Source organism: Symphodus melops (assembly GCF_947650265.1).
Source record: "Symphodus melops genome assembly, chromosome: 13".
In the NCBI taxonomy this organism is placed as follows: Eukaryota; Metazoa; Chordata; class Actinopteri; order Labriformes; family Labridae; genus Symphodus; species Symphodus melops.
Genome location: NC_136703.1, coordinates 21,192,786 through 21,210,906, shown reverse-complemented (window position 1 = coordinate 21,210,906; position 18,121 = coordinate 21,192,786). Strand labels below are relative to the sequence as shown.

At 41.5% G+C, this 18,121-nt stretch overlaps 2 protein-coding genes and 1 long non-coding RNA gene across 4 annotated transcripts; 2 read left to right on the top strand and 1 right to left on the bottom strand.

Moving 5' to 3' along the window:
- The first annotated feature begins 1,550 nt into the window (after positions 1–1,550).
- On the top strand, positions 1,551–5,739 carry LOC306833763 (putative G-protein coupled receptor 173). The gene is made up of 2 exons (XM_079359270.1): positions 1,551–2,597; positions 3,589–5,739. Exon 2 carries the CDS (start codon positions 3,760–3,762, stop codon positions 4,963–4,965), a length of 1,206 nt encoding a protein of 401 aa, XP_079215396.1. The 5' UTR covers positions 1,551–2,597; positions 3,589–3,759; the 3' UTR covers positions 4,966–5,739.
- A 4,580-nt stretch (positions 5,740–10,319) lies between these two features.
- On the bottom strand, positions 10,320–16,141 carry wdr13 (WD repeat domain 13). 2 transcript variants are annotated; one of them, XM_079358604.1, is made up of 10 exons: positions 15,976–16,141; positions 15,375–15,444; positions 15,003–15,234; positions 14,484–14,593; positions 13,783–13,913; positions 13,390–13,697; positions 12,437–12,617; positions 12,134–12,275; positions 11,870–11,988; positions 10,320–11,218 (listed from the first exon to the last, which is right to left on the bottom strand). In XM_079358604.1, exons 2-10 carry the CDS (start codon positions 15,413–15,415, stop codon positions 11,034–11,036), a joined length of 1,449 nt encoding a protein of 482 aa, XP_079214730.1. In that variant the 5' UTR covers positions 15,416–15,444; positions 15,976–16,141; the 3' UTR covers positions 10,320–11,033. The 2 variants fall into 2 exon arrangements, with proteins under 2 accessions (XP_079214730.1, XP_079214731.1); XM_079358605.1 differs by lacking the exon at positions 15,976–16,141 and adding an exon at positions 15,581–15,585 and having other exon boundaries at positions 15,375–15,446.
- LOC306833373 lies at positions 15,894–18,085 on the top strand. Its single transcript, XR_013780343.1, has 5 exons — positions 15,894–15,908; positions 16,869–16,993; positions 17,177–17,208; positions 17,300–17,369; positions 17,603–18,085. It is a non-coding gene; the product is annotated as an uncharacterized lncRNA (long non-coding RNA).
- Positions 18,086–18,121: the final 36 nt, after the last annotated feature.

The window sequence follows — 18,121 nt, the reverse complement described above, 5'->3', positions numbered from 1 at the left end:
TTTTTTAAAGAAAGGCTAATATCTTCATAAATGTTCTAACCATGAACACCTTTAAGAATGATTTTTTTTCTGCTTAATCCAAATCCTTCCTCACATGACAGGTATTTATATGGATTACATGTAAGGCCTTAAAACAACATTATTAATCAGAGCACACTTGGATTGCAAAGGCTTGTGCAAGAAAAAGGGTGGGAGTGATTAATTTGTGTGATGGTCACATAGCTCGAGTGTTGAATGTATTAAAAATTTAAGCAGTCTTAAAACTGACCCAAGGAAGATAATCAGTGTGAATTCTGCAACAGACATTCCCTTTGAAATAATTAATGTCTTTTTTACATCAAATACACAGCAGAAAGCCTTGTTAAGCTGCAATGTCGACAGAGGTTGTGTGAGAGTTGTGACATCATTGCCATCAACAGTAGTTTTAGGAGGTAATTTCTTACTCTGTCTTCATTTGCTTCCAATCTGAGCACAAGTGTAGCTTGATCAAGTAGAGCTCTGTCATCACAAGAAACTTTTACTGAAATAACTTTGATGGCAGTGTTTCATAGTGCTTACTATTTTAATCTGGATATCTCCATCTTTTCGTCCAACTTTAAAAGTTATGAGCGTTTGTTTCACTTTAAGTTTATCCAAGAGAGACATCTGTTAAGTCCATTTCTCCAGCCAAAAAACTTCTACAAAATCTGTCACAGGAAAACGTTTCATGAGGAAAAACCCTTAAAAAAAATGGATGCACCAAATTTACTTTAAACAAATATGACATCAAATAAACACTAAATGCAACAAAATGTATGAGAATGTGACAAGCAGTGAATTTGTATTATAGGCCACTGAATGCATCTTCTCGCCTAATTTTTGCTTTTGAGTCTCAGACCAAATGGGATTAAGTTGAAATCAAGTAAAACAGATATTATTAACTGGATGAAACAGCGTCCTCTTGGTTATAAAGTTATAAACTCTGTGAAGATCAACACCGGTCTCCCCTTTTAATACAATCATCTATAAGCAAATGCAGGGTAAGAAATATGATGGGACAACAATGATTTAACAATTTCAAAACATACAAGTGCAAAATTGATTACATAAAAGTATTTAAATGTTAATTGTTAGAAATAACAGACACATATAAGCATGAATAAAAAATAATTATTAAAAACTGTGTGTGTCGGGGGGATATGTTTATTTTTGTTTTAGACTTCCGTTATAAAAATAGTCATTTATTTTTGATACAGGGTGTTCATTTTTGTTGTTTTAAAGGCCCTATAATTCCTTGCTGCTGCCCTGTTAGACTGCTCTTTATTATTTTTTGGGTGGTTGGGGCAGAAAATTCCTCAAGCTGAGGATAATGGAGACCTAAGGGGTATAAATTTGTTTACAGCTGGAGAAAACACATGAAGCCAGAGAGAGCGAGAGAGAGGGAGAGAGACGGCCAGAATAAAATATCACTTTCAAGTTATGGCCTACAATACTGCACAGGTCCGCCTCTCCCTCCCTCCCTCGGACTCTCCTCCTCCTCCTCCCTCCCTCTCTCTGACTCTCTCCATCTCTCCGAATAAAACCGACTGATTCCGCGAATGTGCGAGCTGCCTCCTTGCAAGCAGCCATAATTGGGATTATTCAGGAATAATTCGCCTAATCCAGCCGCGTTGTTGTTGTTGTTTTTTTTCCGCGTTTCCCTTTTTCTTGAATCGTGATTTCGACAAGCGTCGGCGATGTGAATTTCCTCGTGACATCGCTGGATTTGTCAAACCGCCTCAGAAAAGATGCATTTGTTCTTCTGACATGGAGGCTTTTTTTTTTATTGTGGACTATTAAAATGTAGTCCACCTTCGCAGGACAGCAAAACAAAGACTGCATATTAGCAGTTCAGGGTAAATACATAGCCTGTTTTTTTTTTGTTTTTGTTTTTTTTTGACTGAAAGATGGGATATAGAGACGTATTGAGGCTGTTGTCTGTGCGGACTAATTGTTCTGATGCCACTAGCCCAGTATACATGCCAAGACGATTCATTTAGGGGATGCGCGATCTTTTTTCCCTGTCTATCTTTTGTGGGTGGGTTATTATAAGCATTGAAAATCTGACATCATTTGGATTTGTATGTACAAAGAACAAGAAAAACATGTTTTTGATCGCGCCTGTTTTCTAGCCTCCTGGAAATCCATCCTCGACGTGATGCAACATAAAATCTGTTTTGTCGGATGATATTCAGACACAGAGCAAAATGAACACATCCCTCGGTATGAAGCAGTAAAAGGGTGGCAGTGGATATTTTTTTTTATATACATGTCGCTTATTATGGCCAAGTCCTCCCCATCCTGGATTTGTTTGATCAGCTGTTGATTATTAGGACGTCGCCTCCACCGTCTTATGTTTATTATATGTTGCTTAATTTCCTCGCGATGGATTTATGCATAACAGGTGTTGTTTAAGCTCGAGAGCATCAGCACGAGCATGAGGCTTTATTATGTGTTTTTCCCTCGATTTGGCAAGCGGTGAAACAAGGCGATTGGGATCCTGTTTTATTGTTTTTGTCGTGCGAGACGAACAGCTCCCCCCTAAAAAAAAAAAAGGGCAGAAAATGAGGCGATGAAAGGTAGGTTATCATCCTCCTCTCTTTTCCTCACACAAACACACACACACACGCACAAACACGCACACACATACACACACAGCAGAGGTGATTTTGACACCTGTTCATCTGGGGTTTTTTTGCACTCAAGTCCATGTTTCAGGCCTAGTTGACATGGCAGCCATCTAATCAGGTGAAATGATGTTTGTCAAGGTGGCAGAGCTCGGGCTGTTATGCAGAGGAAGAAATAAGGCTACAGTTAGAGCAAATCACATTGTGTTTCATGGCCTACATAGACGAGGCCCACCCATACTAGCACAGCTATGTTTTATCACCACCTTTAAAAGGGGGGGGGGGGGGGGTTAAAAACTGAATGTTCATGTTTTTATTGATCATGCGTTCTTCATATGAGACTGGTTGTCATTTTCTTTGCAAAGACATCATGGCCTAAACATCCCAGTACTCTTCCTGCTGTGTTGAAAATCACATCTTAAATACTCGTACAAGGCCTGTAGTGTAAATCAAATGGCTGCGTGCTCATATTTTTACATTCGTTATGTGCAAATCACACCCTCTGCTCCATGACTGATTATCACGCCGATGCAACAAAGCAGCCGAGACAAAGCATAAGATGTTCTCTGCTCATTTACAATATCTCTGTTTGTTGGACATGCCCAGTGTTGGTTGTACTGTCTGCTCCATCCCCCCATACACCCCCATGCATTCACTCAAACACCCACACTTGCACAAAGTATGTGAGCTGTTGTATCTTAGCAACGGGCAAGGTAATTACTGAGAGAGCCAAGGAGCTGGCATGCTGTAGAGCTGCTGATCTGATCCCAGCCATAGAGAAACAGGAAGGCTGAGATTTCCACTGTGTTGCCCGACACAGCACTTCTATATCAATGATGTGAAATGTGAGTGTTGTTTCTGTTAGTGTTGCTGTTCTGGAGCTAGCTAGAACGTCAGACATCTTGTTTTTCCTCTCTTCAAAAATGTGTGTCTCTGTTTGCAGGTGAGGAGGTTGTCGACAAAGAGGAAAGATGAGTCTGTCATGTAGAAAAGATCCTTACGGCCTCGCCTTGTAAAGACGAGAGAGAGAGCCGTGGGAGACGACGGCTGTAGGAGGATCAGTAGTGTTTATAAAAGGGCCCGAACCAGGTCGGCTCAGGTGGAAGGTGATAGAATGGCAAACCAGAGCTTTACCATCGATGGCCCCGGCAGTTTGCTGGCTGTTCTGGCCTCGCAGACTGGACTGGCAAGAGGCGGCAGCAGCAGCAGCAGGGATGGCAGCAGCAACAGTGGAGGAATCTCTGCCACAGATGTGTCCGCCTACTTTAAGCTGGTCTTCTTGGGTCTGATCATCTGTGTCAGCCTCGTAGGAAACCTCTTGGTGTCCCTGCTGGTCCTACGAGACAGGACACTTCACAAGGCTCCGTACTTTTTTCTCCTGGACCTTTGCCTGGCCGATGCAGTCCGCTCTGCCGCCTGCTTCCCCTTCGTGCTGGTCTCCGTACACAACAGCTCGGCCTGGACTTACAGCGCCTTGAGCTGTAAAGTTGTGGCTTTTATGGCTGTGCTGTTTTGCTTTCACGCTGCCTTCATGCTGTTTTGTGTGGCCGTCACCCGCTACCTTGCCATTGCTCACCATCGATTCTACGCCAAGCGCATGACCATCTGGACCTGTGCCGCCATCATTTGCATGGTGTGGACTCTGGCCGTTGCCATGGCGTTCCCTCCTGTCTTTGATGTTGGGACGTACAAATTTATCCGTGATGAGGATCAGTGCATTTTCGAACACCGCTACCTGAAGACCAATGACACCCTGGGCTTCATGCTCATGCTAGCTGTGGTGGTCCTCGCCACTCACGGGTTCTACGCCAAGCTGCTTTTGTTCGAGTATCGGCACCGCAAGATGAAACCGGTCCAGCTGGTGCCGGCTATCAGCCAGAACTGGACCTTCCATGGTCCTGGAGCCACAGGTCAAGCCGCTGCCAACTGGATTGCAGGATTCGGTCGAGGGCCCATGCCGCCCACTCTGTTGGGCATCAGGCAGAATCTACACAATCAACACCGGCGGCTGCTCGGGATGGAGGAGGTTAGGTCTGAGCGAAGGCTGGGCAGGATGTTCTACACCATCACCCTGCTCTTCCTTGTCCTCTGGGCTCCCTACATTGTTGCATGCTTCTGGAGGGTGTTCGTCAAGTCCTGCACCATCCCTCACAGGTACCTCTCCATCACGGTGTGGATGAGCTTCGCCCAAGCTGGAGTGAACCCCATCTTCTGTCTCCTGCTCAATGAGGACCTGAGGAAAGTGCTGAGAGCTCACCTGCCCACTTACTGGAGGACTAAACAACACCTGCCCCAGGACGAGGCCTACTGCATCATGTGATAGCTTAGAGAAAGGAATGTTCCAGGTTTTAAAGGGAAACTTGAAGATAAGGCCTGATGTAATGCACCTTGGTTAAGTGTCTGTTTTGTTGTGTTGCACAACAAAATCAAATTATTACCAACAAATGCAGGCACAGTGCCATTTCATTAAGAATGTTGATATTTGAATAAATGTGTCCAGTGCAGAGGTTTGATTACGGGCGAAACAAAAAGCCCTGGAAACACTTTTCACAGTTTTTATTTCCGATGATGTACTGTTTGACTATTAAGACGGGACGATCACAACAATTACCACTCCAACTAAGTGTGACAGATGCCATTTTAAAATAATGTTGCCTTATTTCAGTGGGACACGCCCTAAAGCTTTCAACGTAGAATGAGTTTCTGTGCCATATGAGGCACAACAAATAAAGACACACAGAGGGTTGAAATCCTTGAAGAAATGTGCCACAGACTGTGAATAGAAAGTGTTCATCAGAGCTTTACTAACTCTGAGACACATCAAGGAACTCAAAGGGTCTGAATGGATTTATAGACCACCCCGGACGCCTTTTCATGTAATTCAAAGGAAACTGCAGAATATCGAATGGACCCAATAACCTTGGATACATTTAAATAGCTGTTGTGAACCCAAGAAGCCCCTAACATGCTTGATTTTTTTGGACTTGATTTAGGGCGTGTCAGGTTTCTTTGTATCATAAAAAATTGCCTGTTTTCCTTTATTTGTAAACTATACATGTTAAGCAGATGACACTATTTTGAAATATGACTTGATTTCATATTGTATAGACTGTACAGGAATGTATATTCCTGCTTGTGTGTTTTTATATAACAATTGTGTGTATGTGTGTGAGAGGAAGAGGTAGAAGGAGAGGAGAGGAGGCAGGGAGACAGATGAGAGAAATAATGATGATAGAATAGGTTCCAGTTATATTGAGTCAGTATGAAAGCAGCCTCATCTTGGTGTCTCAAAATCATGCAAAATTGAACAATCATCACATGGAAATTAATCCTCTAAATGGATTTCCGTAACAGAAAATGTAGTCGGATTTTTTAATGAACAAGCAAATGGGAACTATAGATGGTTAATGAAAAAGGGGACCGAATAATTAGAAAACAACACTTGTACATTGCAAACAGGCCATAGGATTTAAAGACTTGAATGATGATGATGTGAATTACGTTGTTTGAAAAAAATCATTAGCAAATGAACATTTATTTGCAAATGGTGATCTTGGGAATGTTTTTAAAGTCATGATATGCTCTCATAAGAATACTGAAAAATGAAGAAATTAAGTGGCTCTTAACTTGAAGGAAACTTGAATGTTACTAGGCTCTTTTATTGTTCCTCCTTCAGCAGAAGTACCACTATTTGAGTGTCCTGGATTACAGTATTTCTCAATATAAACAGGTTTGAATTTGACCCCAGAGATGTTTGATGTATGAAAACCGGCCAAGACCACATCAAGTTGTCTCTCCAAATTAAGATTCATGTAATCTAAAATGTCAGACCTACAGTATGTTAGGCATAGATATACGTGTGCAGTCAATTTTTCTAAATGTGGACACTTGCACAGCATACTGTATTAGCATGCATTCCACTGCATTTCATAGATTCAAGACTGTGGATTACAACTTGTACAGATGTCGATACGGAAAGAATAAGAGAAAAAAGTGAACTGAGGTCCATGATTTTTACGTCTGGCATTCCTTCGCGAGATGATATTCTGTAACTGTACAGTTTAACTGAGGTGGTTCTTTTTTTCCCCACTCATCAATAAAGACTCTACTTTTGATGCAACATGAGTCATGACCTGCCTGGATGTTGACATGGTTGCATCCCTTTGGAGAACACTTCACATAAAATAGACTACTTTGCAGTTCATGCCACACAAATTAAATCAAGTGTGCACTTCAGTTGTACTCTTAGGGCTAAAAAGAAAAGGGTGCTTTTGGGACGTGAGGCTACTTTATATATATATACATATATATTTTACTGTGTTAAATAAAAAGTCATCTCTTCTTACCATTTTGCAGTGACCAACAACTGCTGAATATTCAAAAGGATTTGTAATTTCTATACATTCAAATTTTCAGTTAAGGCAGACGATGGTCTACAACACTTTTGGAAATGTAGTAGAAGACTTACAGAGAGTCATTTCATCAAACAAGTACACTTTTTAAGCTAGTGGACTAATACATGTAAACCTTCCTGCAATAAGCTTTAGCTAAATCGTAGAGTAGCTGTACATTTAATTAGCAGTACATGCATGTGCCAGGACAAACAGAGAAATCCCACAAAGTTAAGAATATGGCTAAAAGACTAAAAGCTAAAATTGCCTAGCGTTAGCCTGTTAGCTACTGGTCAAACCAGATGTAAAAAAATAAAAATACCATTGTCTGGCCTGAAAAAAAGCAAAAATTCCTAATCAGTTGAGAATGTAGCTGTTAATTACAGTGATATTTCTACCATTAGATGTGAAATAGTCTGGCTTTGAACACTGAATTAAAACACTGTAAGGACCTTGCTATGAAAACAGACAAAGAATGACAGGAATTAAGCACTGAAAGATTCAGCAAACTCATTTAGGATGGCTAAAATTCACAACAAATTAACAATTTTGACTTCAAATCATGTTGATGCTCAAAAGCTGGCACTTTATATTTGATTGTATTTTCTCTTTTAACACATGTTTAAACAAAAACCAGAAATAGTGACTATAGAATAACGTAAAGATGACTGGGCCAATGGTTTTCAAGTTGTAGCTGTGAAATATGTTTTGTAAAGCAAGAAATGGATAAGTGTCTTTCCTGGGTTGAAATATCACCCCAATGCAGAACTGCAGTTCTTCAAGTGTCCACTTGAGGCTGCCTCCAAGAGACTAGAAGGGGGCTTACACACACCATTCAAAAAGGCACATTTTAACCGCAGAAATTAGGAACATTACTGCCTGATATCAAAAAAAATGTTTGTCTGTTTATTTATTGTCTTTATCTGCAAACTCTGTATGGGGGTGATTTTCTGAAGGATACTAGTTGTGTCAAACTGTCAGACACATATGTGGCTCTAAACAGTTGCCTAGAAGCCTAAAACCCCCTCAACTAAAGCTATTAGGCTGTGTCCAAAACCACAATCTTTTATACCATTCATACTAAATGTGACCTCATATTGATATACAATTTCAGGTAAGCGAGAAATTTTATGCAAATGATGCTTCAGACAATCTAGAATAAAATAGAAAGGGCGGGGAGAACACATTTATCAATATAAAAAAGGACCCAATAAAAAAATTGGCTTGTATTGTGAAATGTATAAAGAGATCATTTCCATTGTCTTCATTTGTGCTTTCAGACTGTGGCTGTTTGAAAATATGTTTCCATAGTGAGACGCATCAACCCTGTGAACATCTTCTAAATGGTCCAGGTTTAACAGGTTGTATCGGACTGTGTCTCACTAGAACCGATGTAACAGATTCATCGTAAGTGTTTATTTTTAGCCTTCTTCCCACTTTCGTCCAAGATACACCACAACAAAAGCTGTCTTACTCATTTGTGAAAAATGTATCTTCGCCCACTGTATGTTCTGAACATGCAAGGTTGTGCAGATGCCCTGTTGAGGTGTTCTTTAAGGCGGCTCTGGTCCTCATAGGAGAAGTGTTATTTTGTTAGATGGACAGGTTTACTTACTTTTTTTATCAGCAATTATTCTGCCTCTTTTAAACAAAGCCCCGTCCTGACCTTCCCAGACAGCAACAATTTATTGTGCTTTCACTCCCACACAGCCACATTCATACGTCACTATACCCTCACCAACCTTGAAAGGTAAACAACCAAGTCTAGGGGCACTGTAAATATGCATAAATCACACGTGTTTGAAATGTTCAATCACATATTCAGACCCTCGCCGTGCTTCCCAGTGAATATTTTTTCAACCTCTTTTTTACATTTTCAGATAATTGTTTTCCTTCTCTCACACTGAGGCAAAGCAAACAGAGTGGAGATGGTAATGCGAGAGCAATGTCACGCACCGCCACAATACATTAGTCTGACATGCAACACTAATGTTTAATCTTCATAGCTTGTCTAGACCCAGTAAACAGAGATTTCTACATGTGTAGGGGCATGGATGTGTGGTTGCTATCTATCCGAGACGATAACAAACTTGGGGTTAATAATCATAAAATGGTTTGTATTAATAACGTAGGGCACACCAGAAGTGTCAGTTAAAAAGAAACCTTTAGTTTTAGTTTGTTAGATTTAGTTGTTCATGTAAAATATCGTTTACTTGGTTGGTCCTTGTAAACTTAAATCCTCTTGTTTTTGAGCTCACTTCGTCTGTCCACACGTCTATGGTCCACACAGAGACCTCAAAGGGTCACAGATCAACATCACATTGTTTTAAGAAATTAAAGAACAAAACTGGTCTGAGGCCAGTCTTTTTCCTGATATTTTGCAGATGTTGGGAGCAACTTGGTGTTAACATACAGTAAATCGAGTATGATGTCCAAAACTTCTCATGTTAGAAAATGCAAGGACATTATGGGATTGATAAATGGCGCTTTAAAGAGCTACAAGGAGTTGAGGACAAAAAGGACACAGCAGGTGTTTGGGCTAAATTCTAACGTTAGACTGCTATGCACAGTGACAATTATAGCAGAGATATTTTCAATGCTCAACATCTTAGTTTATCATAGTTTCACATTAGCTGTAGCTAGTTAGCATTTTGCACAAAGTACAGCTGATATTTCAATTTCATTGGACTGATCTGATTTTTTCTTGAAATGGTGCTTGCTTGTAAGTCAGAGTAGAGTAGAACCAAAGTCCAACATGCATCCTCTTAGGATCCATACATCTGTCATTTTCCTGCCATTATATCTGTCATGAGATTTCTTAGAATACGTCATAAATCAATGTCAAAGTTGCACAGGATGAAATGTCAAGGGACAACCAAAGTCAGGAGGATTGGTGTTGACAGGTATCAAACAGACCAACCATCCAAGATTACTATTCATGAAGCTACACAGCTAGCTTTGCTAAAGACTACTTGATGAAAATAATATTAGACTACCAACAAGAGAAACTGGAGAAGCTTAAACAACCTTTAAAGATCATAACCAAAATCCTTAAACAATACACAAGCTCATTACACAACGATTACGACATGGCTAAAATGCAAGTGTTATTTCACACATGCTTTAGTCATTGATGTAGGGGGAATCCTGTGTAGGTCTCAAACCCCCACACAATGACTAACACATCCTACACTGTAGGTTTGACCGCCATACTTTAGGATGCTCTTTTTATTATGTAGTGTTTTTTTTTACATATGTGAAGGGAAAAGGAGACAAAGACAGCTGACAGTTACAGGAGTTTATTCTGTATGTATGTTGAATAAATTATATTAATCTGCAACCAGCATGGAACACAAACACACACACACACACACACCAACAAATAGATAAGTACTTAAAAACTCACTTATTTGTCTTTCTTGGTGATGGAACTGATATGCCTACAGACCGATGGGAGTTTTATGTCATGCAAATGTCCTCAAAAGCAAACAGGCAATTGCGGGACCGAAAGCATGAAAAGGAAAATTACTACATTGATTACACTGCTTGAATAACAGTTACATAAATTGTAAACTAGATCTACGCCAGAGGGAATGTTAGTGTGAGACGATATTGGATCTGATATCTGGAAGATTGTTTTATCCTCTTCACATGAATTCAGTCATACCTTACAAAGTCAGAGGTAAGCCATGACACATGCATGGGAGTAGTGCTCTTTCTTTCATGGTCGAAAAGCAATTTCTCAGCTGCAGCTGTAGGAGTACTGACACAACCACACACACAGACACACACACAGAACTCAGCCACTAACCCCTTGAATTTCTCTTAAGACATGCCTACCACTTACACAGCATGGATGTCTATCTGATTGCACTTGAGTATCATTAAATTAAACGTTTAATGTCGCCTGTTACATTCCAGTGAAAATCTACGCATTTCTTATCGGAGGACGGTTAAGGAGTTGATGTGGATGGATGCGTTTTCATTGGTAGATCAGTCACTTTTGCTCCCGCCTCCAGATGATGACCATGCCGGTGGAATCGGCAGACGCCAGTAAACTCTCATCACAGTTGAAGCTGACGTCCAGCACGGGTCCCCCGTGACCCTGCAACTTGTTCACGATCGCTTTGGTGTTGCGTTCCACGTCGAAGAAGTAGACACAGGCATCCTCACTGCCAGTGACTGTGTCAGAAGACCAAGAAGAGAAATTACAAGGAATAATAGACAAATTAATTATGGATGGCTCATTAAAACAGCTCATTGTGAATTGAACATGAGTTATTCAGTAGTCTACTGTGTCCCTTAACAACCTCCAGTGAAAACTGAATTACGCTTTCTCACTTTCACTTTAGTGACTTTAAATTTCTAACAGGAACAGAAATCATTCGTTGCCATAAACAATCCTCAGGTGTCCTTCAGGTTGTCAGTTCACAAAAGGAACTCATTATTTTGCAGAGCATCAGCACCTTTTGTAACAATGGAATGACAACTCTCTCAACAGTTTCACAAGAGTATTTCTATCTGCGAGATACTTCCGTTAACTGGAGACAAAAACCTGATAGTTCAAACAGTGTCAAGCTTTGCACAACATTGACATATGGCTGCCAGGAAATAACAAAGGAGAGGAGAGTCAAGTAAGGTGAAGCTCTGAGGTAAAGCAAATAGATTCAACTGAATATACAGAGTAATATATTCACTACTACAGGCTGCAGTATGGTTTTTGTTGTTTGTGTAAAAAACAGCTGTTTACTATGTCATGCATTATTTCCCATTTGGTGGCCAGCAGCATTTTATCTTTCTGTTTAAATACAGAAAGTCTGAGAGACTTCTTACCCACACAGGCCCCCTGTCTGAAAGACATGAGGGGGCAGAAGATGCTATGAACGAGCTGGGAGCCGTGCTGAATAGGGAAGCTTCTCTTCAGCTGCAGTGTACCATCATTGTCCACCACCCTGCCAACAAAAAAAGGTGGGATAACAGATTACACTGAATGCAAAATAAACAGTCAACTCATGGTAAGTTACAAGCTTCACCGCTGAAAATGAGCATAAACAAATCAGCCTATTAATAAACAGCGAGTTCCCCTTACAGACTGACCTGTACAGCAGTAGCTTATTGACACAGGCGTTAATCAGCAGGGAAGGGTCTCTGGCCTCTCTGCTAATCCAGGACCGAGCAGATATGCTGCAGATGGAGCTGCCTTCACTCACCACCAGACGCTTGGCTTTGGTTAGCTTCCCTGCAGGGGGGGGCAGGCAAAAACAGCAGAGACGGGCAGAGACACATCAATCGCTTTCCCTTCCAACCAGAGACATTTAGTGCATGCTGAAAATGCTAGTTACAATTTCAGAGTCGGCAAGTGCACTCTTTACCGTCTGCGGAGACTAAATAAGAGCATACCTGTGGCCATGTCAAAGAGGAAGGAGAAGATGCTTCCCCTGTCGTCACCAGCCCAAAGGATCCTCCCCGGAGCATCAAAGGAGAGAGACAGCACGCGGCCTGTCAGCTTACTGGAGCCCCCCTTCACCTTCTTCCCAGTGGAGATGTTCACCACCTGCAGGTGGTGCTTGCTGTTTCCCACCTGCAACACAGAACTGGGAGTGAGGTCCCTCATTATTTCCCCTGGGCAGCCCGGAGAGACTGGCTGAGTTACAAACAGCTTGCTTATTTGTTTTTGGTTTAGTTGGACTAGTGAAACCAGTGCAGATTTATCAATGTTAATGAATAAAAACATACTCAAACACATGGACATAAACTTTCTAATTTTAGTATTGTTGTGTGGATTTATTTGAGCATGTAGTTTCTTGCTTTAACCTTTGAGACTTTGCTGAACTTTCAGTTTTCTAAGGTTTGGTTGCATGAATGTCACAAAGTCATCGGGGGAACTTTGGCTGATGTGTGCACAGCTGAAATTGAGACGTGGGGACTTCACAAATAGAGTCAAAAAGACTTTTACTGACACTAATAAACATGTTAATCGAATCACCTCTGCAATCTGTTGCGACAGATGAGAGCAGAACAAGGTTTCTCTGGGTAGAAGACCAGTTAAAAGTTAGACAAACAAGAAAAGCAACATGGGACGCATAGCAAAGCTGGAGACCCACATAAACACACTGTTAGACATGCGCACACACACATCACTGCACGATGCCCTCCACTTTTAGGAGACAGTGAATATGTCAGCTTGCTGCAGGTACATCACAAAAATGTTTTATGGTTGTTTTTAGGAAATGAGGTTACTCTTCAGATAGCCTGTTTCCCATTTAACATGACCCAGTGCAAATTACATAATTGAGCCAGCAGCTAGTCTAAGTCCTCTATCAATGTAAAAAAATGTCTTGAATAAGACTCACCACAGTAAGGTTGTTATTCATGGGCTGGAAGGTGCAGCACAGCAACTCGCTGGATTCTGGGTCTCTGACCTCCCGGATGCACCGACCGTCCTCTGTGTTCCAGATACGCAGAGTCCCATCCAGGGATGTGGAAACAATGATGTCATTGCTCAAAGACCAAGCAAAGTCTGTGACTGGACCCCCGTGACCTTTCAGGGTCACCTTCACAGTGGGAGGAGACGGGGATAAAGTCATGATGGACAGGGTGCCGTCCAGTGAGCAGCAAGCAAGGAGGTGCTTGTCATCGTTGGCAAACTGCAACCGTGGAACTAAAAGTACAGGACACGACAACGCTGTGAGATAAAAATGGACACGTAATGTGTGCGATCATTCATTTCAAAGTCACTGACTTACCAGCAGAGTCCACATGTTGGTCAAATATGTGATGCATGCCAGCAAAAGCATAGTTTTCACTCAGAGTTGTGTCTCCAGCCATGGCACGACTTGCCTCTGCCACTGAGGTGGGCACCAAACTGCCCGGAGGCCTGCCACAGAATATCAAAACCACCATGTCAGAATCACAATCAGCTTTATTGGCCGGTTATGTTTAACACACCAGGAATTCAACTTTGTTAGACTGTGCTCTCTTTGGACAAATGTGAACATTAAATATTATCATTTAACTAAAAAATATGAAAGAGGAGTTAAAGAGGAAAGATGTATAAGACTAAATAAGATGATGCAGTGGTGAGTAGTGTAAACGGATGAGGAAGTAAACATGAGGTAGTTTGTACAGTGTTTACATTATAGAGTGTGCGTAAATGATCATTTAAATTAAATAATATATGTACATTCACAGTGACAGTTTAGGTCCAGGGTTATTTCACAGCAGCAGGTCTGACACTCTGTGACTGTGTGTTCATCAGAGTGACAGCCTGATATAAATAAGAGATCATATATTGGCTATATTGGATATTCAGAGTAACCAAACCAGTAAATCCAACAAAATGCAATTACTCATCCAACTAGTTAATCAGACAGAATTTAATCGTTCAAGGAAATGTTAAAGGATGCTGGATTTAATGTGATGCATCTGTTGGTGTTATTTTTGGCACCTCTCATCATAAACGACTCTGTTCATCTGGGCCTGTAGCTGGTAGGAGCCTCTGCTGACGGACCGACGGTGACCACGAGCCCCTTGGGCGCGGGGGTCCTCCTCAAAGTCCTGTGAGAGGAAGGAAAGCGGGGGAGACAGAACCTCGTAGGAGTGAGTGCGGGTAAAAGCAGAACTGGCTTCAACAGAGAATCATAATAGAAGAATCATAAATGGAAGAAAACTTTTTTGATATTACAATGCATGTTTTTGGAGGGAAGGGGATACTGCCTGTATACATTCGCAATGCCAGCCACTTCAACCAAGCTGCTCAGCTTAATTTGCATGGGCAAGCAAAGCACTGTTTGGCTCTGCTGCTAATTGACAAAAACTAAGGTCTAGCCATCCAGATGGCTCCCGTATGATGTATCTTATGTTGTCATTTCTCTCTTAGACCCTTTTATTTCTCCTTTACCAATTTAGCACAAACACCCCCACACCTATTTTTTCTCTCTTCCCTTTCTGTTTCTTTGCGTCTGACCTCCATGCGGTCCAGTGTGGTGCGGGAGCTGCGCACACTGCTGGCCCTGAAGCTGCTCTGCTCAGACAGGGGCCCGTAGCGCAGGGCCAGCAGCTGACTGCGCAGCCTCAGGTACTGCCTGCGCAGCCCCGGCTCAAAGCCACACTTGGCGTTCTCTCTGAGCAGCTGGCTGCGTCGGCGGATGTACTGAGTTCGGAACTGAGGGAACGTAGGCGTGCGGTAAGCATTGTACCTGAAGAAGGGGGGAGAGAAAAGAAAAGTGACAGCAGCAGCACACGCGACAACTCACAACTGATCCATAAGCAATTACACGTCTGAATAGCTTCTTCATCAGATTAGACTTTTGAAAGATGCTGCATGGTTGAGCCTCACCTTGCATCCACTGCCAAAACCTGCTGCCAAACTGCTGCCATCCCACAAGCACTCTGGGTAGAGAGGAATCCTGTCAAAGACACAACACCCAGTTAATATTTAAGTCATTTCTAACTACCATATTTTACAGTTATTGGTTAATGAAGCTTAGCTAACAAGAACAAGGCATCTAGAAATGGAGTATCATCCCACCATCCACCCTCCCATCCTTAGCTTTCAATCAAATGATGATGCAGGATCAATCAGCACCACAGAGAATAAACCTTTACACTAGAAATAATAGCTGAAGTAAACATCTTAACATGTAGTGAAAAAGGGGGCAGAATAATGAACGCTTTGGGTATTTTTTCAGTTGTCAGTGAGGGTGGTAGATAACACTTCCTGACAGCTAGCGTCGCAAAGCTAGCCTATGATAGCTAGCAATTAGCAACACAGCCACAACATCATATGCGAAATCCTCGCATTAAAAACCCCTCTTTTTCACTCATTCTTTATTGTACACGGATAGTTTATCAGTTAGCAACTTCAATCAGGGTAAGTGGTTGTGTATGTGATGATCGAGAGAAGAAACGGCGAGAAATACATCCTGTAAAAGGCTCACCTTCCTTAGCTTTTCTCCATCGCTGCTGTTTTTTTTTTCTGACAAGTCACGTGACCCAGTGTAACCAGCAGCCCACTTTGTGAAGTGGACCTACATGATGATTCACGGTGTTTACATTATTTATTTTTTAGGTCTAATGTGATGAGCCGACTGGAGTTTGTTGGATTAGAAAATACAGCAGTCATCTTCCAAAAAACAGACACGTTCTTATTCCCTTGAATAACATGTTATTATCACGAGATACAAATTACATTACTAGATGTATGCTGTTTTTTTCTTCTATTTTCCAGCCACCATCTTTTTTCTCCCCCTACAAAGCACAAATAATCTATATCTGGTGCATTTAGGAACAACAGTGTTATAGTGTTATATTGTTGTAATGACACAGGAATTTTAAACTTTGATACAAGTTTAATTAACATTAAACATTATTGATGCACGTTCTGTTACCAAGGCAACCCAAATCGAAGTCTTGTCTGCAACCAAATATTGGGTAATTATCAGGTTATTTACGTACCACCTATTGCAGGCAAATTACTGAGAACTATCTGATGCACAAAAGAGTGCAGGAATTTTAATGGAATTTTGATAGATTCATTCCTCTCCAATGTCCTTTACACGTTATCATCACTATAACAAGGATGTTATGATTTTTAAACACTTGGTATTAAAAGAACAGTAAACTACGATGAAAATACTATCACATCAATGGTTAAAATGCTTTCTTGTCAGGGACAATAGGTGAGCACACAGTTCCAGTGGCTTCACAATGGCAGTATTACAAGGTCAGCTCAGAGGTTTCGCCTGGCTCAGCAAAGACCTGCTGCAGGGCTGCGGGGCATGCTGCTCAGCTGACGGGGCTCTTTGCTTGTTCATGGTGCTCTTTCTCGAAGGGGCCCCAGTGACAGAGCCATTCACAAACACGGGCCATAAATGACCGAGGTGAACGCCACGTTTAGCACTGCATTCTCAGAAATCAGCATCGACTGGAGCACAGCCAAAATGCCAGGAACAAAAGGTAAGCCAAGGCAAAGTGAAACACTAAACTGTTTGCCTATTAAATGTTGCTTATTTTAATTGTTTGAATACCAGAAGGGCTGATCTTTATGTCCATGCTTAAATAACTTACACACATTTCTAAGTACTGTATTTATAAAAAAAAAATATGGCAAAAGTGACTGAGAGTTTCCACTTTTTTCAGGTAATAAGTCGGACAAGAAGTCAGCTACCAAGGTAAAAATACCAGTTACCTACATTTTCAAAAATGTCTTCATTTAAATATTTCTGTTCCCTCTCTTTATTTATATGTGCCTTTATTTCACAGCAACCTCAGAGTCCTAAAGAGCAGCCGAAGAAAGCTGATCAGAAAGGAGATGATAACAAGAAGCAAGGAGGTAAACATTTATATGAAGCCTGTTTTTATCTGCACATTTTTTAACCCAGTAAATTAAACCTGTGCATAATATGGGATTTTCCAAACATACAGAGCATTGTGCAGGAATGGTATAGGCCTTCAATGGATTGGGACTGCCTATGAAATTCCTTCCTGCCCTGACATACAGTGTGGAAATGTGGTGATGTGATTGCTGTGTCCCCAGTCAACCTATTTGTCTGTTTCATCCCACAGCAGGACAGCCGAAGGGAGAGAAGCAATAACTTCCAGGCGTTTGTGAAGATGGCTTTGGAGACACTGCTTGGGTCCTGCCGTCGTAAACATGGGGGCCTTAGAGGCAAGCAGGACTGAGTGCGTCTCTGCGTTTATCCTCCCCCCCCTTGTGCCTGGAGACTGGGCTGTTGTGCGGCCAGTTCCAATACAGCATCTGCTCACCTCTCACAGAGGCAGAGAGTGAACCTGCTGATCTCCATCCATCACCATCTGTTTTTCAACCTCTGGTCCTTTCCTCCCTTTTCCAAACGTTGTTTCTCCCCTTACCCATCTCTGGAGGCTCAGAAAAAGTCTCCATGTAAAACCGGATCATAGCTGTGAGCTAGAAAAGTCCGTCATCCCTTTTCCAATCCTTCCCCATCTCACCCTCATAACATGGCAACTGTCTAACAGTTATACATTCTTGTAAATAATAGTTCAAATAAATACTATTTCTTACAGCAATCCATGTTTCTGCCTTCTATCTGAACATGTTTTATC